This window comes from Alexandromys fortis, unplaced genomic scaffold (assembly GCF_014885135.2).
Source record: "Alexandromys fortis isolate MF-2015 unplaced genomic scaffold, M_Fortis_MF-2015_v1.1 scaffold_72, whole genome shotgun sequence".
In the NCBI taxonomy this organism is placed as follows: Eukaryota; Metazoa; Chordata; class Mammalia; order Rodentia; family Cricetidae; genus Alexandromys; species Alexandromys fortis.
The window spans coordinates 717,975-743,896 of record NW_026067969.1 but is presented as its reverse complement, the minus strand read 5'-3'; the positions used below and the strand labels follow the sequence as shown (position 1 = coordinate 743,896).

General features: G+C 49.1%; 1 protein-coding gene across 3 annotated transcripts; it reads left to right on the top strand.

Moving 5' to 3' along the window:
- Nucleotides 1-70: 70 nt before the first annotated feature.
- Rabl6 (RAB, member RAS oncogene family like 6) lies at nt 71-25,133 on the top strand. Of its 3 annotated transcripts, none has more exons than XM_050155023.1 (15): nt 71-472; nt 6,042-6,176; nt 7,169-7,216; nt 11,611-11,663; nt 12,308-12,399; nt 15,237-15,377; nt 15,765-15,870; nt 19,521-19,624; nt 20,577-20,905; nt 21,171-21,324; nt 22,137-22,352; nt 22,442-22,709; nt 23,217-23,388; nt 23,988-24,046; nt 24,165-25,133. In XM_050155023.1, exons 1-15 carry the CDS (start codon nt 343-345, stop codon nt 24,360-24,362), a joined length of 2,205 nt encoding a protein of 734 aa, XP_050010980.1. In that variant the 5' UTR covers nt 71-342; the 3' UTR covers nt 24,363-25,133. The 3 variants fall into 3 exon arrangements, with proteins under 3 accessions (XP_050010980.1, XP_050010982.1, XP_050010983.1); XM_050155025.1 differs by having other exon boundaries at nt 335-472; nt 6,047-6,176; XM_050155026.1 differs by lacking the exons at nt 71-472; nt 6,042-6,176 and having other exon boundaries at nt 11,611-11,680.
- The last annotated feature ends 789 nt before the right edge of the window (nt 25,134-25,922 follow it).

The following is a 25,922-nucleotide window of genomic DNA, read 5'->3' as shown; positions in this document are numbered from 1 at the left end:
GAGGGGAGGGGCTGCTCGAAAGGGGCGGGATCTAGGGCGCCCACTGCGCATGCGGTGTCTACGTGTCCCACTTGGTGCTCCGTAGCCGCGCCGGCGCCAAGATGGCGGCGCTGACGGGTGCTTGGCCGCCGCGCCGAGGGCCGCGGGAGCCGGAGCGGAGCCACAGAGGCTGAGGCCTCAGAGCCTCGCTCCGGGCCGCTCCCGACGCGCGCCTGCTCCGGCCTCGGGGGAAGCCTGGGCCGACCGGACATGGTGCGAGGCGCGCTGCGCTGCTGCTGCTGCTGCTACCACTGCTGCCGCTGAGCTCGCGGGCCGCGCCCGGCTTGCACGTCCAGCAGGAAGATGTTCTCGGCATTGAAGAAGCTGGTGGGATCGGAGCAGGCCCCGGGCCGGGACAAGAACATCCCCGCCGGGCTGCAGTCCATGAACCAGGCGCTGCAGAGGCGCTTCGCTAAGGGGGTTCAGTACAACAGTGAGTGCGGGCCGCGCCGTCGGGCTGGCCGGGGCGGCTGGCGGTGCCCGGGACCGAAAGGGTCTGGGAGAACCCGAGGATCGGGGTGGACGGGGTCCCGGGGCTTTGCACAATGGTCACTCCTGGAGGGCAATCACCTGACAGGAGACCTCCAGAGAAGAGCTGTGCAGGGACACTGGCGGAGCTGCGGTGGAGGACCCCGATTGGCGCGGGGACCCTGCCGAAAGAGACCATTACATAACGCGAGGGTGGGCGCGCGGGGCTGGCTAGTGGCAGCGTGTCGCCTGCCTCCCCTGCGGACCCCCGCTCGTGCTCATCACACTCGAGGCTCCGGATCGGTCCGCTCAGGCCTTGAGTCGTGGGATTTTTGTTGTTGTTGTTCACTTCGAAGCTAATTGGCAAACAGTATCCACCACGCCACACATTCTCGCCCTTTTTTTTTTTTTTAACAAGGCTTTCATTAGAAAATATATATATATATATATATTTTAAAAGTTCAAAAGGCACTGACTGCATCCCTGGCCCCACAGGAAGAAAGGCCAGCTCTAGCCTTCGTTATAAATAATATATGCAGCTAGAAGACCGTCTTCTTGACCTCTTTAGAGTTTTTCCATCTGCAGGTTCTTCTCTATGCAGTCCCCTGGTCTGATATTGTTTACTTCTCAACTATTTGTATACTGCCTGGTTTTTGACGCACAGCCCCAACACCCCAACACACACCCACTGCTCACTTGAAGCGGTATCTTTTAGGGTCAGTGATATTTGAGTGATAATGTAACATTATAAAATGTATTAGGATTTGGAACGTGTTTAGAACCAAGCACTTGATAGGTGTTAACTTGAAAGTTTGTATTTCTCTTGAATGTACAGAAGCAAACATCATGTCGAAATACTCAGAGATCTGTGTTCTGTGTAATCTACATTTGGACTCCTTATTTATTAGACCTGAACTGGAAGTTTCTCACTTTCTAAACCTGCTCCCTTCTGGACCCGCCCCCTGGTGGTCCTGATAGGAGGGACCTAAAAGAGCTGGTCTTCCATAGTTTCCGAAGTATCTTACGTAGAGAAACGAACCAGCCATATAATAAATACAGATTCACAATTCATGTCAGAGGCACAGTTAACTTGACGCTTTCCAGGCTTCGAATTGTCTGTTACAGAATGCTGTCCTCCAAGGGCACAACCATCTTTTTTTCTTTTAAATGTGTCAGAATAATAAATAACTCGGCCAGGACATAGTGGCACACACCTTTAGTCCCATCATTTGGAAAGCAAGGACAGGTGGATTTCTGTAAATGTAAAGATGCCCTTCCTGGCGTACCTGTCAGTTCCAGGACAGCATGGACTATGCAGTATGACCCTGTCTCCCAAAAAATGCAATAGAAAAAGACAGCTCCAAGAATCCCAGCAGTTTAGGCCGGGCGGTGGTGGCGCACGCCTTTAATCCCAGCACTTGGGAGGCAGAGGCAGGTGGATCTCTGTGAGTTCGAGGCCAGCCTGGTCTATAAGAGCTAGTTCCAGGACAGGCACCAAAAACTTCAGAGAAACCCTGTCTCGAAAATCCAAAAAAAAAAAAAAAAAGAATCCCAGCATTTTAACACACCCACAGACCACCGTGTCATTGTGAGTTGTCTGAATTTTAAAACAAAAAGAGGAAACTGCAACCTGAGTAAAAAGACCATATTCTAAGAAAGAACACTGAACTGATGACCCACCTGGGAGTCCACGCACTTATGCCAGAATGCTGCTCAACTCACGCTCAGTGCCATTGACAACTTGCTGAGCAAATATCTTTGCAAAAGTAAATACTGAAGGGTATTCTTTAGATAAATGGAACTTAAGCTGAAAAGATAGCATGGGATTAAAAAAAAAAACAAAACAAAGAATGGGTCCATAAGTGGTGAGGCCTAAATAAGCAGTGATTGTATTAGTCACCAGGTCACCAGTAATAATGGTTTTTATGGGCAGTTGTGGTTTTTTTATTTTTGTTTTTGTTTTGTTTTTTTTACAACACTCAAATAGTTGGAGTCAGCCCCTAATGCAGAATGGAGTTGATCAGAGTTAATGCATTCACATATGGTGGGGGAAGGGTCCGAGACAAGATATTACTACGTAGCTTTGGCTGTCCTGAAACTCACTATGTAGACAAGGCTGGTCTTCAACTTGGGGAGACCCACCTGCCTTTACCTCCCAAATGCTGATATTAAAGGGGTACACTACTTCAGCTGGCGTGGCATTCAGAAAGTTGTTAACTTTAAACTATATTACAGTAGGTGTTAGTAGCAAAATGCAGGTTACAACTCTTCCATCTATACGCCAGGCAAAATGAGGAAAAGCTTTGCCAACTTAACAAAAGGCAAAGATGGCTAAGAGGCAACTACAATAGTAACTAAAAGAAAATACTATTTTAAAATGTATTTACTGGGGTAAATACATGCACGCCTTGGTGCACATGTGGCCGTCAGAGGACAGCTTGGAGTCCTGGGGATCACACTAGAGTTGTCAGGCTTGGTGGTGAGTGCCTCTACCTGCTGAGCCATCTCACCAGTCTTCCCCCCCCCCTTTTCTGTTACTAGAGAGTGAACCTAGGGTCCTGCTAAGCTAGTACACTGCTATTGCGCTGCGTCCCCGGCTCCTAAGAAATTACTCAATAACTCCACTTCCATTCGCATTCACAGTGCAGTGAAGACATTTGGGGGTAAATCCCATCGAATTGGGCCGTATGGTCTTTGAAAAATACATTTAGATTATAAGAGTAAAGATTTGGAATAAGAAGTTGGAAAAGGCTACTGGGTACCTCTGATTATAAGACTACCCACCTGTGGCCTGATCAGCTGTGGCTGCAGTGATGTCGTGTAATGCACACTTTGAGGTGAAGAGAATGGGTTGTAGGAAGGGTGGTGAGGGTCTGTATTCTATGTTTTTGTTTTGAAATAGAGCCTTACTATTCTGCGCACACTGTTAAACTTGAACGCTCAACTGGTCTTCCTATATCAGTATCCTGAGTAGCTGAGACTACAGGCATCTACTACACCCAACTCTTGGCTTCTTTTTGAAGCTTAAAAGCAGTTTATTTTCCTTTGCTATACATAGGACAATCAGCTTATAACCAGTAAAGGTTTAGCACTCAGGCAGCAGAGGCAGGCAGAACTCTGCCTGGTCTACTGTAGCTCTGCCAAGAGGGGAGGGGCATGTAGAGATTCCTCATGGCCAGTTGCTTTGAACCTGTGGCAGCACATCACTGGGAATTCGTGGTGGAGCAAGCCCCCTCAGCTTGTGGCAGTGGATATGTGCTGGAGGGAGAGAGCCCAAGTCCCACTATTGCCTTCAGGGGCATTGCCTCGCATCCCACATCTCTTTTTAATTTTTTTTAAACCTGTATGATGTGTGGTTTACATGCATGTATGTCTGGGCACCACATGCCACTTTAATGCCTATGGAACCCCAAAAAAGGAATCAGATCCCCTAGAACTGGAATTACAGGTATTTGTAAGCTGCCACATGGGTGCAGGGAATTGAAGCAGGGTCTTCTGGAAGAGGCTTTTAACTACTGAGCCATTATCTCTCCAGCCCCAGGTCTCATCATTTAACAAACTGGCTGAAGTTGGGGGGGATTTGAGATCCAGATGGCAACAGTTTACAGATAGTTTATGAGTCTGTGAAGAAATGACTTGGAAATCAGAAAGTACTTTCAGTGGATACGGTGCAGGCCTTTGATCCCAGCACTTGAAAGGCAGAGGCAGGTATGGTCTACTTAGCTAATTCCAGGCCAACCAAGAACTACTAGAGAGACTGTCTCAAGAGAAAAGAGGTGTGGGTCTGGACAGAGCTTGGTGGTTAAGACTGTTTTCCCGGAGAACCCAGGTTCAATACCCAGCACCCCCATGGCAGCTCATAATTGTTTATAACTCCAGTTCTAGGGGATCTGACACCTTCTCCTTAGGATCCTGCACACACTTGAGGCACACGAACTTCACAACCACACATACATACTCATCAAAGTAAAAGATTTTGTTTTTAAAGCAAAACACAAAGAATCTTTATCTAGGGCTGGAAAGATGCTCAGTGGTTAAGAGTGCTTGTTGCTTTTCAGTTGGACCCAAGAGAGACTTTATTGGAGCTTACAGTGGCAGCAGGCAGGTGAGCACTGGCTCTGAGAGCTTATATTGTATCCACAAGCAGCAGGCAGACTGGGCCTCCCACAGGCTTTTGAAGCCTCAAAGGCCAACCCCATTGACACGCCTCCTAATCCCCTAATCAGTCCACCAACTGTTGGACCACTCAAAATGTGTGCCTGTGGGGACCATTCTCATTCAAATCACCACAAAGTGTGTGTGTGGGGGGGGTGGTAGTAGCCAGGTGGGGTCAGGCACATCCCAGGAGTCCAGCTGAGCAATAGGGCCAAGGTGGCCTTGGCTTCTGGTACTGTAGAATGGTTTGGAAATGGGAAGGGACTTGACTCTGCAGGCAGACCAGACAACCTATTAAACAGCTTCCCCTTGCCCCGCCTCTTTAGCTTCCATGTCTTTTTCTTTTTCTTTCTTTTTTTTTTTTTTTTTTTTTTTTTTTTTTTTTTTTTTTTTTTTGAGACAGAACTTCTCTATCCTGGTACTCCTCTGTAAACCAGGCTGGCCTTGAACGCAGAGATCCACCTGCCTCTGCCTCTCCAAGTGCTGGGGTTAAAGGCATGCACCACCGCCTTGCGCTTCCATGTCTTTCTAGACTCTTTCCTGGCCTGCTGCTGGAAGTCGTACGAATACTGTGGAACTCCTGCCCTTAAAGGTGTTTTTGTAGCATTATCAGCCCTCTCCATGTCCCATGGGCTGCCAAGGAAGCGCCAGCCTAACACCTGTGCCTCCCCTTCCCATTTCAGCATTGAGTCATTCATGACTCTTGTCCCACTCTCCTTGCTCCTGTTTCTCCTGGCTTTGTTGACAGTGTCGGTTCCAAACTGCTCTTTATTACCTTTTCAAAAGACCCAGTGGTGAACCTCTAAAAAGTATAGGGCATAAGGACAGCACCTTATCCCATTCACACCATCGCCCCATTCGTGGAGTACATGCCTATCCCTGCCCAAAGCCAGCAGACCTTTCTGAACTCAGGCCTGGCACATGGTGGGATGAGTGAAGTAGGACACAGAAGTGGACAAAACTGCACTGGAATCATCAGTACTATGAGAAAAGCAAGTCAGTGGAAAACCAAGTGCTGGGGTACTGTCACGGTCCTGCCATTGTCATTGGTCAGGTCAAGTCTCAGAGTATATGACTCTAGGAGAAAGTCGGGCCTGGAGAGGTCTTCTGGTGCTATCTCCTGCCGTCAGCCCTGGCTCTGTTCTTGGTGCTACTCTGCCCACTGCCAGGCACCCTTGTACTTCAGGAGAATCTGTCCTGCCAAGTCAGAACTGACCTGTTAGGGCGCTGCCGGCATCCTCACCTATTCTTCCCCTGCATGCCAATCACCTGAGAAAACACAAATTCAAGGTGAGATGGAACGGATGTGATACTTAGAGTTTTTAAGTATGACTGATTAATCTTCCTTTTTCTTTTCTCTTTGCCCATCCTTGCCCCAGTGAAGATTGTGATCCGGGGTGACAGAAACACTGGCAAGACTGCTCTGTGGCATCGACTGCAGGGCAAGAAATTTGTGGAAGAGTACATCCCCACACAGGAAATCCAAGTCACCAGCATCCACTGGAACTACAAAAGTGAGCTCGGCACCCCTTTTCTCCCTGTACAATAGAGCGTCCTACCTTCCACCCTGGCTCCTGGAAGTGAAAATAATACCCATGTGGGAGGCCCCACTAATTAAAATTGCATGTGGATCACCCCATGGGCGTTTTGAATCTGTGAAGTCCCTCCTTGCTCATGTCTCAGGCCCAGGATACTCACGGATTCAAGTAAAAAAGCAAGGGTAAACCTTCAAAGACTGGAATTCCCTGAACACCTCCTGGAGCAGATCCACCCACACAGCACATCAGCAGCACACATGCGGCTTTGCTCTTTAGGGGTGCATGCTATAAGCCCTGGCAAGTGTTCATTCCTGGAGAACAGCGTGACTGTTTTACCCATGTTTCCCCTTCTGGGTCCTGGGGTCTCCATCATCCTTTCTGTTCCCTTAGCCCCTAGGTTAGGCTTCCCAGAATGGAGACTTGCTGCTGAGAAGGGTTGAGGCAATAGCAGGAACTTGGAAAGCGGTTTCTGTTCTCATGAGGCAACTCAGGACTAACAGTGTCAGAGAAAGACTTAGGAGACTGTAGAACAAATGGCCAGTAGATGGAGCGCTATGGTACACATGGCAGGGCTGCATCCAGCCTAGGCCTGCTCCGATGGCCCAGCATCAGCACTCTAGCCTCTAGCACTGACATGATTCCCTCGCTGAATATTGACCAGTCAGATGAAGAAGTGAGGTTAGGGGAGAAGTGACAGCTGCATTGTATTTTCATCTGTCTTGGGTGTGAGCATCCACTCAGGTACCTGGAGTGGCCCAGGGACACACAGGCTACTGAGTGCAATGGCTTTGTCTGTGGGCCAGTAGGTGTATTGCTCATGCCAGGCTGGAGGAACAGCCTTGCAAATCCTGCAGCGTGTATTGCACAGGCCTCAGGAAGCTAGTGGTACCAGAATGTCCATGACCCCATTTGGGAGCCCAGAGGGACTGTGATGCTAGGCACTAATCTGACAGTTTTCCTTGTTTCAGCCACTGACGATGTAGTGAAAGTTGAAGTCTGGGATGTAGTTGACAAAGGTAAGGTACATTTTCTCCTTAATGTTTGATAGACTCTAAAAGCTCCCCCCCCTCACACACACACATATGCACCTCATTTGTGTGTCCTCGGGCCCATTACCTCTGGACTGGTTATTCTCCCTTGGGTCCCATGTCCTACGTAGCCCTGTAATACAGAGCCACTCGTGGTTCAGAGACATGTCACAGGTACCAGCTATATCTACTACTAAGAATATGGGAGATTTGAATTTGCTACTATCACTGTCTAAGTTTAATCAGAGTCCCTCTCTGACACCTCCGTGTCTGGTAGGCACGGTGGACGTGCAGCAGTGGGCCTGTCGCATGCACTCTGCTGTGTTGAGCATCACTTAGTCACTCGACAGCTGACCATTGGGAGAATGGGTGTGTTTAAAGCTCTGACCCATAGAAGCGATTCCCAAACACCTGTGTGTTCCTCTTGGTGATCCATAGTCCCACTGGTCCCTAGAGCCTTAGTGGTTTGGCAGCCATGCTCTGAGAGACAGAAGGTGCTCTGGGAACTCCCAGGATACCACCTGTCAGATATTCTTTTATTATGTGATGGCTTAATGCCAGCCATGTTGTTTGACCATGATTAATGATCCCTTGTTTTCATGCCCACAAGGCTCTTGTCTGACTCTGGTTCAATTTATGCTACCTGTTCTACCTCTGGCACTGGGGCAGCCCTAATTATTGAGATAGACAGTGTAAGTGCAGTGCACTAGTACAGTACAAGTGTGCCAGGCTGCACCTTGAATCAGGAAGGCCGTGAGAGGCAGGGACAGAGTCAGGTGGAGTGAGAGCATGTCTTGGGCCAGCACCTTGGCTTGGTCCGGGACATCATTCAAACAGATCTCCCACAAAGAGTGTGTTTGTTTGTTTGTTTGTTTGTTTGTTTGTTTGTTTGTTTGTTTGTTTGTTTTTCTCACGAGGAGTTTTAATTCGATTTCGAGAGAAGACAAGCTGGAGTTGCCTATTGTTACTTCAGTCTATCTTTGTCATCCATGTGATGGAGGTTAGGGACCTGTATATATATAGCATTTCTTACAGAATGGGTCACCAAGTCCAAGTACCTAGGTAGACCCAGCCACGTGGAGACCTATTCTCTTCTAAACCTGCAGAGGGCATCAGCAGAATGCCTCAGGGTGCCCTCATGATAGCATCTGAGCTCATTCTTATCTTCTGTTAGGTCACAAGTTTCTCTGTGATCCTAGAGAGAGAGAGCTCATCGTCTTCCCTAGTGCTGACTCTGTATGTATGTGGGTGTGCGTGGGTGTGCGTGCATGTGTGTATGCATGCATGCAGGTGGTTCTGAGCACTGTGACACCTTAGCCTCTGACCAAACAGGCACAACATCACCTGTTTAGCTTCTAACATAATAGACATGAACTCTGACTTCTCACAACCCCTGACTTTGTAGGCACCACCTTTGACCTGACCCTTGGCCTCATCAGCATGGCTGTACTGCATGTCCCTTCAGTTCCAGGACTTTGTAGGAAGATGTGTCTCCAGGGCTCTGGTTTCTGGCCCAGGTTGTGCTTTCTCCTCCCTCCTCTGCTTTCCTTTTGAGTATGAGTTTGGGTCAGGTTTTGAACAACAGTTGAAACCACTTTTTTTTCTGTGGTTCCAGCAGTAACACAGCCTAGTTGGACCCCATTCATTGAGCCTCTGTTGATCTTGATGTCTGTACACTTCTGCATGCTTGTGTGTGCATCTTTGGAGCATGGATGGGTAACCTGCTATCTGAAGTCCATCACTGGGTACATTGTAAGGGTAAGGGTCACATCCCGCCATCAGATGGCTTAGGTCAGCTGTCTTCCACAAACCACGAACCCATCAAGTCATGAGATATTTGCTACTGCTTGTGAGGGGGGCACCACTTTGGGAACAAAGTGCCTTCCTTGACTCTTGCCTCAGCTCTTGTCTCCATGTCTCTACCTGCTGCGGTGGGATGCACTGTCCTAGAGACAAAGTTCTGGAGAGTGGGGTCAGGACTTGGGGCTAGACATCAGATGGGACCATAATCCAGCAGCCTCAGCCCCTCTCTCAGGACCCTTCAAAGTGGCATAGTATGCCTTCAGCTGGCCCAAGAGCCCATGAAGCAGAGGTTGACACCTCCACTGCCCAGGAGCCATGGAACACTTTTTCTGTGTGGCTCAAATGTCCTCTATCCTCCCACTCTCAGGTGTCTACTCAGATCCTTGCTCTGATAAAATTAGGCTGGATCCCAGCGGGGAGGGGTCCTCACTCAAGGAGTTCCTGCGTGCTTATGGCTGGTGTCACCCATTTACCATAGGGGCAGGAAGAAAGGCCCTTCTGTTCCCTACCCCCATACCACAGTCTGAGTAGGGTCGACAGTCTGCGTAGTTTCTACAGTAGCAGAGGACCTTCAGATGTGACAGACAGACATTAAAGCAGCTAAGAGCTCAAGGGCAGTGGGTAAGTTCTCCAGAAGACAGGCCGGGCTCCGCAGTGCTCACAGTACTTGTTCACAAGCTTTAAAGAAGAAAGTTGATGTAAAGTAGCTCGGCAAGTTTTCACTTACTCTGGCCTCCCAGGCCTCCCAGCTCCTGTCCAAGAGTGGTTCCTACAAACACTTTATTTTTTATTTTATTTTTTTGAACTTTGGACTTTTTGGTTTTTCGAGACAGGGTTTCTCTGTAGCTTTGGAGCCTGTCCTGGAACTAGCTCTTGTAGACCAGGCTGGCCTCAAACTCACAGAGATCCGCCTGCTTCTGCCTCCCGAGTGTTGGGATTAAAGGCATAGGCGTGCACCACCACTGCCCAGCTGGACTTTTTCTTTTATTGATATTTATTGAGCTCTACATTTTTCTCTGCTCCCCTCCCTGCCTCTCCCCTTCCCCCTTCAGCCCTTCCCCAAGGTCCCCATGCCCCCAGTTTACTCAGGAGATCTTGTCTTTTTATACTTTCTACTTCCCATGTGGATTAGATCTATGTAAGTCTCTCTTAGTGTCTGCATTGCTGTCTGAGTTCTCTGGGATTGTGGTTTGTAGGCTGGCTTTCTTTGCTTTATGTTTAGAAACCACCTATGAGTGAGTACATGTGATAATTGTTTTTCTGTGTCTTACTTACCTCACTCAAAATAATTTTTCTAACTCCATCCATTTGCCTGCAGAATTCAAGCTGTCTTTTTTTTTTTTTTTTTGTTGTTTAGTACTCCATTGTGTAAATGTACCACATTTTTCTTATCCATTCTTCAATCGAGGGGCATGTAGGTTGTTTCCAGGTTCTGGCTATGACAAACAAAGCTGCTATGAACATAATTGAGCACATGTCCTTGTGGCACGATTGAGCATCCTTTGGTTATATACCCAAAAGTGGTATTACTGGTTCTTGAGGAAGGTTGTTTCCTAATTTTCTGAGAAATCACCACACTGACATCCAAAGGGGTTGTACTAGCTTGCATTCCCACCAGCAATGCAGAAGTGTTCCCTTTTCCCCACAACCTCTCCAGCATAAGTTGTCATGAGTGTTTTTGATTTTCTACAAACACTTTATAGCAATTTGTGGGAAGTTGCTGGTTGCGTTAGGCTCCTGACCTAAGTGTGGCACACCCTGTGTGGCCCACTTGCCATTCAGCCCTTGAGGATCAGGCTGAACCATCTACTGCACCTGAGGGGGAGAGAGGCTGACTCCCCAAGCTGACCTGAGTAAGGTAACAGGTGTTCACATAGGGCTTGGAGACTGATAAGGAGATTTGTGTTTTAAACAAATGAACATGAGTTTGTTGTTGGGGAATTTTTGTTTGCTGTGGAATTCCCAAGGTTGTGAGCAGCTCATTTGCCCAGTTGGACATTTAGATGTGAAAAGAGGGAGGGACAGTGATGGGTCTTGTTATCTCTCTAGAGTCCAGTGTCAGACTCCAGCATGGCTCGTGGCTGTCTGCCATATCAAATGTTTTGATAGCCAAGCGGAGTTCGCCTGCGCTGGCCTTCCTCTCTTCTCCCAGTGTGGCAGTGCCGTAGTGACACAGGAGGACTGCTGAGGGAATTCCAGATGCTCTCTCTCAGCTTTGACCCAGGGGAAGCTGTTCACCTCACACTGTCTCCTATGCCTCATGGGAACTGGGCTGTCATGAGGGACCCTTTCCTCAAGGCAGATCTGAACTGGGCAGCTTACTTTCTGGCCTGTTTGTCAGCTGCTGAGCCCTGCACTTCTGTCCACTACTGACCTTGCTGTTTCCCACTCCCTAGGCTGAGTGAGGGGCATCTGAGTCTGCCGGGAGGTTTCCTTAGGTTCAGAGGCTGAGTGGAGCACAGCCCTACATGGCCCTGTAGCAGGTAGGATGGGTCCCCATCCTACTCCCCCACTTAGACGAATCCTGGACCCAGCAATTCCATTCCTAATTTTTGGTTGGTTTGTTTGTTTTTAATAAGGAAAATGTAAAAAACGAGGTGATGGCCTGAAGACGGAGAATGACCCCCAGGAGGTGAGCCACATTGTCAGGTGGGTCTGTGTCAGTGTCCTGAGCAGGGTGCCTATGGTCACTCAGGGTGGTGTCCAACCCTTTAGACTGGGCCTCCTGAACATTCCAGTTATGCTATAGATGCAGCAGTCACTGCTGTCCTTAGCTACTTCCGAGGCCCTGTGCTGTGCTGCCAGTGTTAGATTGCAGGGTCACTGCTTACTTAGGCTGCCTGCCCTGCTTCACTCCGCGGACATCGCAGAACTGAATGGTGTGAATGGCCTGTAAGTGGCCATGCTTTACATCTCTGCCACAGTGACTTTGTCCTTAAAAGTTCTGCGTATCCTGGGTGTGACCCTGGCACCACGGGTGGGGCCAGGTGATTTGTGTTTGGTCCCTGGAAGCTGTGGCACAGTGCACGTTTGTGTGGTCCTTGGACACACTTCCTGCCAGTTGTCTTATAAGAACCCTGCCCTGTAGAGATGGAACTTGCTGCCCATTTCCTACAGCTAACTTGCACACACCCACAAGTCTTTCCTTATGTTTTTTCCAAAACAATGATGTTTTAGGTCAGAAAAGGCCCTTTGCATTTTGGGGGTGTTTCAAGGTCCACAGCTGTGGGAATTGGCCAGGGGCACAGTCTTACCCTTTCTTCTTCCTATTTCTAGGCGGAGTCTGAAATGGCTCTGGATGCTGAGTTCCTGGACGTGTACAAGAACTGTAATGGGGTGGTCATGATGTTTGACATCACTAAGCAGTGGTAAGAGGGGCAGGTTAGCTGGCCGTGGCTGCATGCTTTCACATAATACTATGGGATTCCTCTGTTGGTGTGGAGCTTCCTACTGTGCCAGCTGTGGGCACAACCCTTAATCTAAGCCACAAGATAGGTATATATTCATATCTCTGCAGAGGGTGGGGCAGGGACAGACTGCTGGCCAACAGTGGTAGAGATTAGGTGCCACCTTCCACAACCCTGTTGTCCTGAAGATACCGTATAAGATTTGTCAGAATCAAGTGACTTGTTGGGGGGGGGTACTTCCCAGAAACAGGTTCAGACACTCGCGCACACACACACACAGTCTCTCGGTGACTCACCGAGAAGACATGACAACAAAGGACAAAGAGCAGAATGAGCAGTGGGTCCAGAGGTGCAGGTCCATGAGAAATGTGATCAGGAGGCTGCGTTACATATTATCTTGAGACTGGGAGCCTTCCTGTCACCAACAATAGGAAAACACCCAAGAGACTCCCCAGTGCCCAAAAGGCTTGCTTGTTCTGTATACACTGAAAAACAATGTGTTAAAAAACACTGTAGTATGCTGGGCGGTGGTGACGCATGTCCTTAATTCCAGCACTTAGGAGGCAGAGGCAGGTGGTTCTCAGTGATTACAAGGCCAGCCTGATCTACAAAGCAAGTTCCAGGTCTGCTAGGACTGTCACACAGAGAAACCCTGTCTCAGAAAAAACAAAACAAACAAAAAACTGTAGTAGGCTGGTCAGTGGTGGTTCATACCTTTAATCCCAGCACTTGAGAGGCAGAGGCAGGCGGATCTCTGAGTTCAAGGCCAGCCTGGTCTACGAAGCAAGTTTCAGGACAATTTCCAAAGCTACATAGAGAGACCCTGTCTCGGAAAACAAACAAACAAACCAAAAAAAAAAAAACTGTAGTAGCCAGACATGGTGCTACATACCTATAACCCCAGCACTGGGGAAGCTGAGGCAGGCAGATCTTGTGAGTTCAAAGCCAATATGGTCTGGAGAGTTCTAGGGTAGCCAGGGCTGCATAATGTGTGACATTGCTTTAAAAGCAGTCCAAAAAAAAAAAAAAAGCAACCCACATTAGGAAAAGGAAAGAAGCCCTGACAACCACCAACAGCTCATTTTAGAGCCTTGCCTTTTACTCTGCTTCTACAGTTCTATTATTAGTATTATGTGTATAATCTATGTTCGGATTGGAAAAGACAGAGAAAAGCATTCTGTTCCATTTTCTAAGGCTATTGTTGCTGACAGCTGGAGCAGACCAGCTAGATTTCCTGGTACCACACATGTACGATGGGACCTTATCTGCTTAGGTTTTGCATTTCTCATAGACCAGCCTCCAGCACATGCCTTGCAGTGAAGTTAGCACTGTGTGTTCCACTGATTCTACACTAACATCTTTTCTACAGCCTTCGCATAGTATTCACAGGCCCAGATCCAACCCTCCCAACCTTCGGGGACCTGTATGCTTGCCTGACAGCCCTAAGAGCAGTGAGGACCCAACAGGACTGGATAGGAGGCTAGGCCTGCTCAGGACGTTGTACAGGTGCTTATTTGGGAGCCGTGAGGCTTTGTAGGCCCTTGTGCTCACAAAGCAAGCACCATTTGTCAGACCACAAGGATCACAATCATTTCATTTCTTGGTTTCTGAGATCCCTGGACACCAGTGTGTTTGGTTCAGCTAGTGCCTGGGAGACAACAGACACTTAAGAGCCTGAGCACTGAATGTGAACCATGAAAACACCAAGTTCACACAGCTGCCATTACAGGCCAGTGAGCACACTTCAAGTGTCTTATAGGAGATATGGGAGATACTTCAAGAGGATACACCAATGTCAGGAGAGGCTGCCATAGTTACAGGCATGTTCCATTTTCATGCTTTCTCTTGGCAGGGAACCTGGGTCATAACTCATTTACTGGTTGTAGGAGGTGTTTGTCAGTGGATCTCTGTAGCTTAGGCTAACCTGATACTATGTAGCCCAGACTAGCCACAAAATCATAATCCTCTTAGCTTTCTGAGAACCAGGGTTTTTAGTATCTGTCATTTCTGGTTGTTTTTTTGGGGGGAATAGCAGTGGAGAGCAGAGGGCAGATAGTGGAGATTAAACCCAGGTCTCTGCACGTGCTAAGAAGTCCTCAGCCCTGGTTGTCTTTACAAGTCATTTGGAGACATTGGGATGACTTGTAAAGTGGAGAGACCAGCAGGTTTGGTAGGGGGTATGTTTCACTGCAGAATAAGTAAGGCCCTGGAAATAGACATTTCATCAAGGATACTTCAGTGATGGTATCCCTGAGGCAAGAGCCAATAAGCAGGAAGATGCAGATGAACCTACCCTCAGTGTGCAGCAGAACTGAGGGACAGGTTACCCCAGTATCCGTTCAGTTCAGAATGATGCTACAAACAGGTGAGGCTCCAAGCAGTTCTTTTCTGTTTTTTGTTTTTTTAATTTGGGGATAGTAAGTTGTGTAATAGAGACCAGAGGACAGGCATCAGCTCTCTCATTCTACTATGTGGCCCCAAACTCAGTTCAACAAGCCCAGTGACAAACACTTCCATCTACTGAGCCACCCACCAGCCCTTGAAGCAGTTTCATGGAGACATAGACAGGTGGTACTCCAATTAAAAGCAGATGAATGGAGCACCTTGATTTGAATGCAGGGGAACTATGGTGTTTGGGAGAGTCAGCGGCCAGGGATGCATGCTGAGGTTATAGTACTGTTTGTCTCTGAACCCTGCCTGATGTTTTAAGTGTTCTGGGGAGTTAGATCAAGAAGGTAGTACACACAGCATTCTGAGGGTCACATACCTAAGATAAAACACTCCCTCCCTTTTTGAAGGACCTTCAATTACGTTCTCCGGGAGCTTCCCAAAGTGCCAACCCATGTGCCGGTGTGCGTGTTGGGCAACTACCGTGACATGGGCGAGCATCGAGTCATTCTGCCGGACGATGTGCGTGACTTCATTGACCACCTGGACAGGTGGGTGCTACCAGCTTTCCTCTTGTACAGAGGTCCTGTGTTGTGCTCTGATAGTGTTGGGGAAAGCTTGTAGACACTTGGGTATCAAAGGCAGTGTCTCATCTTGTGTCGGAGATAAAAATGTCACCATCCTGGCCCAGGAAAGGGATTATGGCCAAAAGGTAAGGTGTTAAGGTAATGCTGTAGAAGTTGTGACGATTGCGGGGCCTACATGGCCCCTGTCTAATTCTCCCAACCACCCCAGACGAGTCAGCTGCAGAGTATCCTTAGGAACCTGCTGCCAGAAAGAAGCTAGGTAGACAGGACAGCTTAGAGTCAGGTGTGGCCCTTGACATAGGAGCCAAGCCACACCGCCCACTAAGTTCCTTTATCTTTCTTTGAAAACAGACCTCCAGGTTCCTCCTATTTCCGCTATGCTGAGTCTTCCATGAAGAACAGCTTTGGCCTAAAGTACCTGCATAAGTTCTTCAACATCCCATTTTTGCAGTTACAGGTAAGTACGTACTGGTAGGGCAGACAAGTGGGTAGCCAACACTTTTGTGGCTCTGCACAAAGATTGGCCTTCTTCCTAAGCCTGACAACACTCTAGGGCACCTTCTTCTTGGAAGCTGGCTATCAGCATGTATCCAGTGGGCTGGAGATTCGCACACACAGCACTCAAAGCAGCAGGCCAAAAGTGGGGTAGCATGTCTTGCTCCTAAGAGCATCTGGAAGTTTCAGTCCAATATGTAGAGCCCTTATGCCTCTCTGGGTCACTGACTAAAGTGCAAATCCCTTTACCAGATGAAAATAAAGCTGTGAAGGACCCAGTTACACAGAGCTAGCTGTCTGTCGTCAAGAGGCAGGTTTCGAGACATGCACCTGTGACTCTGCATCCAAATGTGGGGCTGGGTGTACTCTGAACCATAGCCCTCTGGCTATCTCATGAAGAACAGAAAACTTGCACCCATCTGAAGCATCTAGCCTTCCTGATGCAGATGAGGCAAGTAGGGTGGCCTACCAGGGTGAAGAGCTGCACCTACCCTGCTTTTCATTAAGTGTTCCTCTCGGAATCTTTTAGATAAACAGAAGTGGCATGGCTGAGCATGGTGGCACATGCCTGTAATTCCAGCATTCAGAAGACTGAGTCAGGAAGACCACTTCAGGTTTAAGGCTACATAGTGAGGCTCAGTGAGTGGGAGACCTCGTCTCAAAGTAATTAGAGTGCTAGGTATGGTAGTACACACCTGTAACCCCAGTACTTGGGAAATGGAAGCAGGAGGATCAGAGGTTCAAGGTCATCCCTAGCTTTGTAACAAGTTCAAAACCAGCCTGGGCTACATGAGACCCTTTCTCAAACACACACACACACACAAAAAAAAAAACCAAGCCAGACAGTGGTGGTGCACACCTTTGATTACAGCACTCGGGAGGTAGGGGCAGGAGGATCTCTGAGTTTGAGGCCAGCCTGGTGTACAGTTCAAGCTGCAGCACAGCCAGGTAAACTGTGGTCCTGAGGGGTATGCTGTAGCTTCTCAGACTAGGAGAGCAGCAGAGGAGCAGAACAACAAGGCTCTGGATTATAAGCATAAGGACAGAGGACCAATCTTTTTTGGAACCAAGAACTGAAATAGCTTGGTGTGGGTTCTCTGGTGAACAAGACGACCAAACAGGCTTGGCCACCTCTCTGGACCTGGAGACCTATAATGAGTATAGGGACCTTTCATACTTTATCTAGGACACCAAAGTCAGGAAAGTAAAGCCTCCTTTTCTTCATCTCTGTGTCCTTCTGAGAAACAATGGGATTCCTGCAGGTGGGTTTATGCTGAGGAGCTGTGGGTTAGGAAGAAGGATCATAAGGAGTCTCTCCTAAAGGCCTTTCCACTGAAGGTCCTGTTGTAGACAAAACACACATCTACTCACCCCAGATGGGGATCCTAACAGACCAAAGTATGGATACCTTCGAAGTCCAACTTGGCGAACCAGTGAGTTTTATAGGGGTTACTTACAAGAGCAAAAAAAGACACAAAGACAGCTGCATCACCAAAACTCACCCCAGTACACAGCAACAGCTCATACAAGCTGGGAACCTGTAGGATTCTGCACAGCCTGCAGACAGCTCAGTAAGTCAGAGAGGTCTTTCCAAGTGACTGGTTAAAACTTCTTTGTAGCTGGTTTAGTCTGAGTCTTTGTAACCTTTCTCTTCTGAGAGTCATCTTTTCATCTCAGCTTCCTTCCTTCTAAGGGGCTTCTCAGCTTTTATTGCTTACTCAAGAAGGAAGGACCTAGTGAATCTGGTCAGTTTCAGGGACTTCCTAAAGCGATTTTAAGTTGTTTATCTTTCTATTTAAAGCGCCTGCACTATGGAATGCTTCAATCTTGGAGGAAACTGTTATGAAACAACTCACACTGCTCTACTCTGAAAGCTTTACCATCCTGCCAAGGGAGACAAAGAGATGCCAGGATAGTCACTGGTACTAGAAGCCTGTGCTGAGATCCAGACCAACATAGCTTTCTTTCCTCCGTGGTTATTTGCATGGAATCTGATGGCCACGATCTGCTGGCAGGGTGGTGGGTACAAGATGGATGGATTGAACCATTCCATCTTGGAGGAGCTGGCTGCTCTTCTAGAAGATGGCAGTTAAATTCCCATCAGCCACATGGTGGCTTACAACTGTCTGCAACTCCATTCTCATGGGATCCAAAATGCCTTTCTGGCTCTAATGGCACCAGACATGTACATGGTATGCAGACTAAAGATCTATATACATTAAATAATAATTTTTAAAACATGACTTTTTGGGTTTGGGATGTAACTCAGTTGTTCGATTACTTGCCTACTAAGTACAGCATTCTTGGTTCAGTCCTTAGTGCTATATAAGCCAGGTGTGGCACATGCCTGTAATCGCAGCAATGGGAGGTGGAGACAAGGAAGAAAATAAATTCAACACCATCCTTAGTCATATAGCAAGTTCAAGGCTAGACCCAGATACAAGAGGCAACCATATGGCTGGAGAGATGTTTATTAGTGGTTAATAAAACCCGAGTTCAGTTCCCAACATCCTCATTGGGTAGCCCACAGCTATTATAACACTAGCTTCAAGAGATCCAAAGTACTCTACTAGCTCTGGTCATTCAAGCGTGGCTTTCATTCAGACACACACATATGAACATAAAAGTAACAAAAACAAGTCTTAAAGAACAACTGTAAGGCCAGGTGGTGGTGGCACACACCTTTAATCCCAGCACTCAGGAGGCAAAGGCAGGCAGATCTCTGGGTTTGAGATCAACTTGGTCTACAAAGTGAGTTCCAAGGCAGCCAGGGATACACATAGAATCTCTCTCAGAAAAAAAACCAACTATAATTCCAGAATTATTTAAATCACCAGTTGTTGGTCAATATGCAGAGTAAACTCTAAATAGACTTATATAATGTATTTGATGTGGCTGTTTTTGTTGGTATATCACATATTTAGTTTTAAATTAGGGCTCTCATCTGTCTGTGATATGCCTGCTTTCCCTGAGTGCTGAGCTACGTCATTCTCATGTACTTCTTTTCAGGATTTAAACAGACCCCAGGTCTCTTGGTCCGTAGTTATTCCCACTTTTTCCATTTGTTTTGTTTCCACTGTGCTGAAAAGCACTCCTGGTATAAGCCAGGGGCATGCCCTGTGTCAGGGTGATGTTTCTTATGATAGCAGTATCTGTCCAGATAAAAACACAGTTCTGTTTGGTCTGTCCCCTCACACAGCTTGAAAGCTGCTGTATTTTAGGATTAAATCTAAATGCAAGAAGACATGACAGCTGGACTCAGAGGCTTGGTCTGATCAGCTTTGGTCTCAGGGTAGAAGTGTTTGGTTTTCCCAGTCTGTAGACCTGGCAGAGTTTATCATCCAAAGTTGCCCCTGGGACTCTCCACATGACTTAAGCACCTGCTGCCAGGGTTTTGTGGCCTGATAGGCTATTGTAGCCAATAGAAATGCTAGTGACAACCAAAGGTATGACGTGGAAACAGAAGGCCGCTCTTTCTGATGTGGCTCCACATGACTGGCCTGTATCTTCCAAGCCACAGAAGCTGACTTTGCAGCCAGCCAGATGTCATGCGTCACAGGAGGCTGTGCCATGGGGAAGAGGCATACTCAGCTATGTCCACTTCCTCTACAGAGGGAGACACTGCTGAGACAGCTGGAGACAAACCAACTAGACATTGATGCCACCCTGGAGGAGCTGTCAGTGCAGCAGGAAACCGAGGACCAGAACTACAGCATGTACGTGAGCCAGCATTTACAGAGATACAGGCCCTGACCATCCTGAGTGGGAAGGGTGGGTACTACACTGTATTCCCAGTGGGCCTAGTGTCCACAGAGAGGAGCCAGGTGCCAAGCTTTGGCCTGTCCCTGTGAGGCAGTGGAGAAAGCACCATATACATGGGTGGTAGATCAGTCAACCTGAGCCTTTATTCTTCAGCTAAGACCTTAGTTCTCAGTGTGGAGCAGTATGGGGAGTAGCTGAGTAACATGAGTAGTTTATCTCAGCCTCTTAGGACAGTTACTCTATGCCCTTCCTGTTCATCTGTTGAGGTTTTTAATAAAGTATTCAGTCAGATCAGCACTTGTTTAGAACAAATACATTAATACTGTGAATTGATCTATCCTCATCTGGGGAACTGTTTGAATTTCTCTACAGCCCCTTGAGTTCTTGTACAAAGTATGGGCAGATATTCATGAGGGTGGGCTGTGCTGGCTCTGGCACTCTGTACCCCCAAATACTTTGGAGCCAGTGGAACCTACAAAGCTTAAACATCAGATATGGTTCCTACATGTGGGATCAGCACAAACCTGTGATTAGCGCAACTACACGTGTATGATTAGTAACTCCACCCCACTGGCCATAACCAGCCACACCTCCCTCTTGGTCACTAGTTGACTTCACTGTTGACCTTCACTGACGTACCCAAATTCTATTAAGAACAGTTGGTCCTGGGAAGATTGGTCGTGTATCTCTGCTGTGAGACTCAGTTCCCCAGGATGGTACTAGTATAAAGGGACAGGATAAGCAAGGCCATTAGGCTGGGTACCAGACTGTGGGGCAGCTGGTTAGTAGGCAGGCCCTGTCCTCTGCTTAGTATAAATGCCAAAGGGACACTGATGGCCAAAAGCCTTGGAGAAAAAGTCCAAGAGGAAGCCAGCTCTTCACACTCTATCCTTTTGCCCCTCCTAGCTTCCTTGAAATGATGGAAGCTCGAAGTCGAGGCCATGCATCCCCTCTGGCAGCCAATGGGCAGAGCCCATCCTCAGGCTCCCAGTCGCCAGTTGTGCCTCCAAGTGCTGTATCCACAGGGAGCTCCAGCCCCAGCACTCCCCAGCCTGCCCCCCAGCTGTCCCTCAGTGTCTCCTCCACCTGTCCCAAAGCACCATCTCCTGTACCCCCTTTGGAGGCCACGCCCTCCTCTGTACACCCTTCAGCCCCAGCTCCAGCCCAGCGTCGCAGTATCATCTCTCGGCTGTTTGGGACCTCGCCAGCTGCTGACGTGACCCCTGCACCTCCAGGTAGGCCTGGGAGCAGCCCTCCATGTGAATTTGGGGCTATCTTCTGGCATCTTGAGCCCCATATCCCTTAGAGACTAGAATGTGGTTTCTGTGCCCCTGACAAGCTTTTCCCTCTTGGGCCAGCCACTACTTGGCCAGGTTCTAAAGTAACCTATGGCCTTGAACCAGGGTGCATGAATTGTCAAGTCCTAGTCCTACAGGCTCACTTTTGGTTCCTAGCATGGGGACAGGGACCACATGAGGAAGAATCATCATTTCTCTACAGAGCCAGCTCCAGCTCTAGAGGTCCCAGCAAAAGTCCAGAACGTTGAGGATTTTGTTCCTGAAGATGGCCTTGACCGAAGCTTCCTGGAAGATACAACCCTACCTAAAGACAAGAATAAAATTGGAGCCAAAGGCCCACAGCAGGATAGCGACAGGTAAGGGCAGATTGGCAGAGCTGAGCACAAGGTCCACCTCAAGGGCAAGCTTCCCCATCCCATTCACACCTGGATCGCCAAGACACCACTGGGATTGTGAACAAACCTTTCATGTGCTTGCTGGATTGGCAGTTAGCTTTGAAAACAAAAACTGAGGAAAGGGCTCAGGCCATGTGTCGATCAGGCCTACTTAGGCTAATCACTGCCACTGTGGGGTGGGGCAGTTTATGCCTACAGTGGACTGGAGAACACTGAGCTAGAATCTTCCTTCGTCAGCAGGAACCTTCGCAGATGGTCTAGCAAAGACGGAGCACTCTGAATACATGCTAGCCCAGTCTGTATAAGGAAAGGTGAAAGCCACCTGGGTCTCTCCATATGGAACCAGACAAGTGGGCCTTGGCCAGGTTTGACTTTCTACAGCTAGCCTTTCCCACAACCTTGTCTGTCTTAACACCCTAAAATCTGTCTACAACTGAGTTCTGAGATCATTCCCTCTAGCATATCAAATGTTGAATGACTGTTAGCGTCTCCAGCATCACAGTGTACAATGGGGCCAAGGGTCTCCCTTCCAGAAACAGATTCGAGGCTTCTAACTGGGCTCTTCTACTGATTGCCCCACTGGCTAGCGACAAGGCAGTGTTGCCCTCACTCTTACTCCCACCTATACTCAGCAGCCCCTGTGATTGCCCAGAAGGTCCTGCCACTAGAATATGGTACTACAGACAGGCAGCTCTAAGGCAAGTGGGTGAGGAAATCAGCAGCAGCACATACCCCTCCCTCAGAACTTCTGACTTCCTACCCCCTCTTTGCAGTGACGATGGGGAAGCCACTGGAGGGAACCCAATGGTGGCAGGTTTCCAGGATGACGTGGACATAGAAGATCAGCCACAGCCACATAGCAAATCCCTGCTGTCCTCAGACCCCGTCCCCAGTAAGAATATCAGTCTTTCCAGTGAGGAGGAAGCTGAAGGACCAGCAGGCCACCCTGGAATGGCTCCTCAGCAATGCTCGGAGCCTGAGACAAAATGGTATGGGGATGGGGTCCCCAGGGTATGGCTAGCTGAGGCAGTAGCAACCTAGAGTGGCTCAGAACTCAGACATTTCTTCTTATGTGAAGGTCCTCCACCAAGGCCTCACATTCACGAAAGAAGGGAGCTCCTTCACGAGCCATATCCTCATGGTCAGATGGTCTCACCACTGGCTCAGGGCCTGACCACGGCAGTACCAAGCCACCCACTGATGGCACTCCTAGACCCCAGGAAGGGAAAGACAAGCAAGTGTCGTCAGAAAGTGATCCTGAGGGTCCCATTGCTGCCCAGATGCTGTCCTTCGTCATGGATGACCCTGACTTTGAAAGTGATGAATCGGACACACAGAGGAAAGTGGTAAGTATAGGCTGCTGGCTGGGAAGCTGAATCCCCCATTCTTACAGAGATAGAGGACAGTCAAGAAGCTCTGTTTCAGCCAGGCAGTGGTGGCGCACGCCTTTAGTCCCAGCACTCAGGGAGGCAGAGGCAGGCAGACCTCTGTGAGTTCAAAGCCACCCTGGTCTACAGATACACAGAGGAAAACCTGTCTCGAAAGGGGGAAAAAAAGGTTTGTTTCTCAGAGCAAGGTCTGAAGAGAGGAGAGTGCTCTTGGCTCCAGTGCCCCAGACTCTTTCCTTTCTTACCGTGTTTATGGTGCCTGCTGGAGAAAGTAGACAGGAGTCTATGGGAGGGGGGGTCCATTGTGCATATGAAGGCCCTACTGATCTTTCTAAATCTGGGTCAGGTTAGCCCCCCATTCTACCCAATCCTGGCCCCTGGATTCCCAAAGGGACTTGCTACCTTGCTTCAAAGGTCCATGGCAGTAGTCAGAGACAATAGGCCTACCAGCTACTTTCTTTGCAGGGGGGATTCCCAGTAAGAGAAGACCTCTCTGATGTGACCGATGAGGACACTGGCTCAGCCCAGCCACCCCCACCCTCCAAACCCCCAGTCTCTGCTTTCAGACTAAAGAATGACTCAGATCTCTTTGGTCTGGGCCTGGAGGAGACAGGACCTAAGGAAAGCAGTGATGAAGGTAGGAGGGCCTGGAGCTTGTCCGTCTCCTTGGAACCTGATAGGACTTGGAGGGCCTCATCCTGTGGTCCCTCGTCCAGGGACCTGTGATTAGAAATCCTAGCCTGTCTATGTTTTTCCTTCATCATAGCTATTAGCTATGAGAGTCTATAGAATGGGAGGAACAGTGTCACACCAGGCAAACATGTGCCCAAACCTAACATCTGCATTGTGACCCAGAATTGCCATCCAAGACTGTCACCCTGTTCGTGGTTCCTTTTGAGTCCTCTGTGCCAGCTGCTCTGCCAACATTCCAGGCTTTCAGGTGTCCCAGGCCTATGGGGCAGAATTAGTTTGGAAAAAAAAAAAAATGATAGCTGCCTAGCAGATGTGCTTGGAACGACAGCACAAGGGCAGACTTGGGCCAGCTCAGCCCCACCCAAAAGGAAGGGAAAAAATTTCATCCCAGGCTGGTTTAAGGCTCACCAGCACAAAAATGCATGGGAACCCCCTAGATTGCTGGTGGGACCGGGCTGTGTTGGGAATGGGGTATCTGCAGCAGCCTCTGCCTGACCATGCAGAGTGGTTGTAGGTAGGAGCTCAGCTGTCTTTCTTGTGCAGATAAAGACGGCAAACTTCCCTCTAAAGAGAAGAAGAAAAAGAAGAAGAAAAGCAAAGAGGTACATGCCCTGCCCACCACTGGTCTCCCAGCTAGCCTGGACAGTCCAGGTCCTGGAAGGTGGGATGTAGCCTTGTGGGTTGCCCATTGACTCTAGATCTGCTCTTCATGACCTTCAGGAGGAAGAAAAGGCTACAAAAAAGAAAAGCAAACACAAGAAGAACAAGGATAAGGAGGAAGGCAAGGAGGATCGGAGGAAGAAGAGGAAGCCCCCTCGGAGCAAGGAACAGAAGGCTGCAGATGAGCTGGAAGCCTTCCTGGGGGGCGGGGCTCCTGGCAGCCGCCACCCTGGAGGTGGGGACTATGAGGAGCTCTAGGCTGCCAGAGGCAGTTGGTTTTCCTGGGAAGAGGGGAACTGCTAGTGACTGATTTGTGGAGGCTGCTGCCTATGCACCCACGTTCCCAGGACCACCCTGCCACCTATGTCCCCCAGCCATTGTGTCTGCCCTCATTTGGTCTGGCCCACTCTACACTGATTTTTGTGCTGAAGACCTTGGTGGTGGTCAGGCCTTGGGTCAGGCGCTGCAGGTGCTGGGCCTCAACCCAGTAGAAGCCTGCTCTGCAGGGAGGGAGGGGACAGAACAGAGTTGCAGCTGGCTTGGTGGACCACCTGGCCCTCCCCATATAGAGCTGCAGCCAGTCCCCGGTGTTTCTCAGGGATGTGACTGGGGCCGAGAAGGGACCCACCAGGGTCTGTTTACAGAGGCAGGGTGTGGGACTGCTTGGCTTCTCAAATGTCCACCACCCAGCCCCACTTCCTGCTTGCCTTCCTGAGCTTTCCCAGGGCCATAGCATGGCTTGGGTTGTGGACCTTCTTCCCCATGGATCCAGAGTAGAGCAGGGTCATACCCTGAGCACAGATGTGTTCTCGGGAGGGTGTGGCAGCATCTGCTACTGCAAAGTGGCCCAGACCCCGCACTGGTTAAGGCTGGCAAGAGAACACAATGTACCACCTCTCCTGTGGGAGAGGTACTAACAGCTTGCCACTGTGTGCCAGCTGTGCCTCTGCCCATTGAGCGCCTGCGCAGGTGAGCCTAGAGGGCGCCTTCTTAAACACTCCGCCCAGACTATAAAGCTCTCCGATTTTACTGTTGTGTGTGGCTGTTTTCTGATTCCCTAAGGTGTTAAAGATGAAACCACCCCATCTATGGGCCAGGTTCCTGGCATCAACCTGAAGAGCAGTTTTGGAGAGGTAGCCACTCCACAAAGTGGTCTGGACTTAGTAATACTTAGCCATAGCACATTAGCCAGAGGACCTGCGTGGCCAGCTGAAAGGGTTTACCCCACAACCTGATGCAGGGTTACTGCAGGGAAAGTACCTGGGATCCTCGGGCCCTAGGAGGGCGGTGTATCTCACTCTGCTCCGCCTCCCTGCCTGCTCCTGGGGGCGCCTGCAACCCATTATTTCGCCCCCGCTGGCAGCTCTCCACCCTCGCCCACTGCGGACACGTTGCCATGAGAACCCTCCAGAGGCTGGCTGGCGGTTAGCACTGTTAGTGACGTTGGAGGCGGAGCACTACGCTCCGCCTACTGGGGTGGGGGGCAAGGCTGAGAGTGCTTTCCTAGGCCTGGGAGGGGGAATTCCCTTACTTTTCTGCTAAGGGCAATGGGGCAAGCATTACCTGGCCCTTTTACCCCCAACTTTTGGACCCCTGGTATGGAGAAAAGGTCTACAATGAGCCCTAGCACCGAGGTCTTGTCAGTTCTGGCGCCCAACAAAGCAGGTCTTAACTTAGATCTGACATCCTCGGCCCATCATCTACCAAGGTAGAATGCTAGAAAGCCCAGGGCCTCCGACAAGGGGCAGGCAGGGTTAGAATGAGGAATGGGCCGCATGAAAACCTTTCCCCCAAAGGAAGCAGGTAGTGGCAGCCCAG

Coding starts and splice junctions, on each gene's coding strand:
- Rabl6 (XM_050155023.1), top strand. CDS start 343: ATGTTCTCGGCATTGAAGAAGCTGGTGGGATCGGAGCAGGCCCCGGGC. Junction 7,217..11,610: donor CTGGGATGTAGTTGACAAAG/GTAAGGTACATT, acceptor GTTTTTAATAAG/GAAAATGTAAAAAACGAGGT. Junction 15,378..15,764: donor TTCATTGACCACCTGGACAG/GTGGGTGCTACC, acceptor CTTTGAAAACAG/ACCTCCAGGTTCCTCCTATT.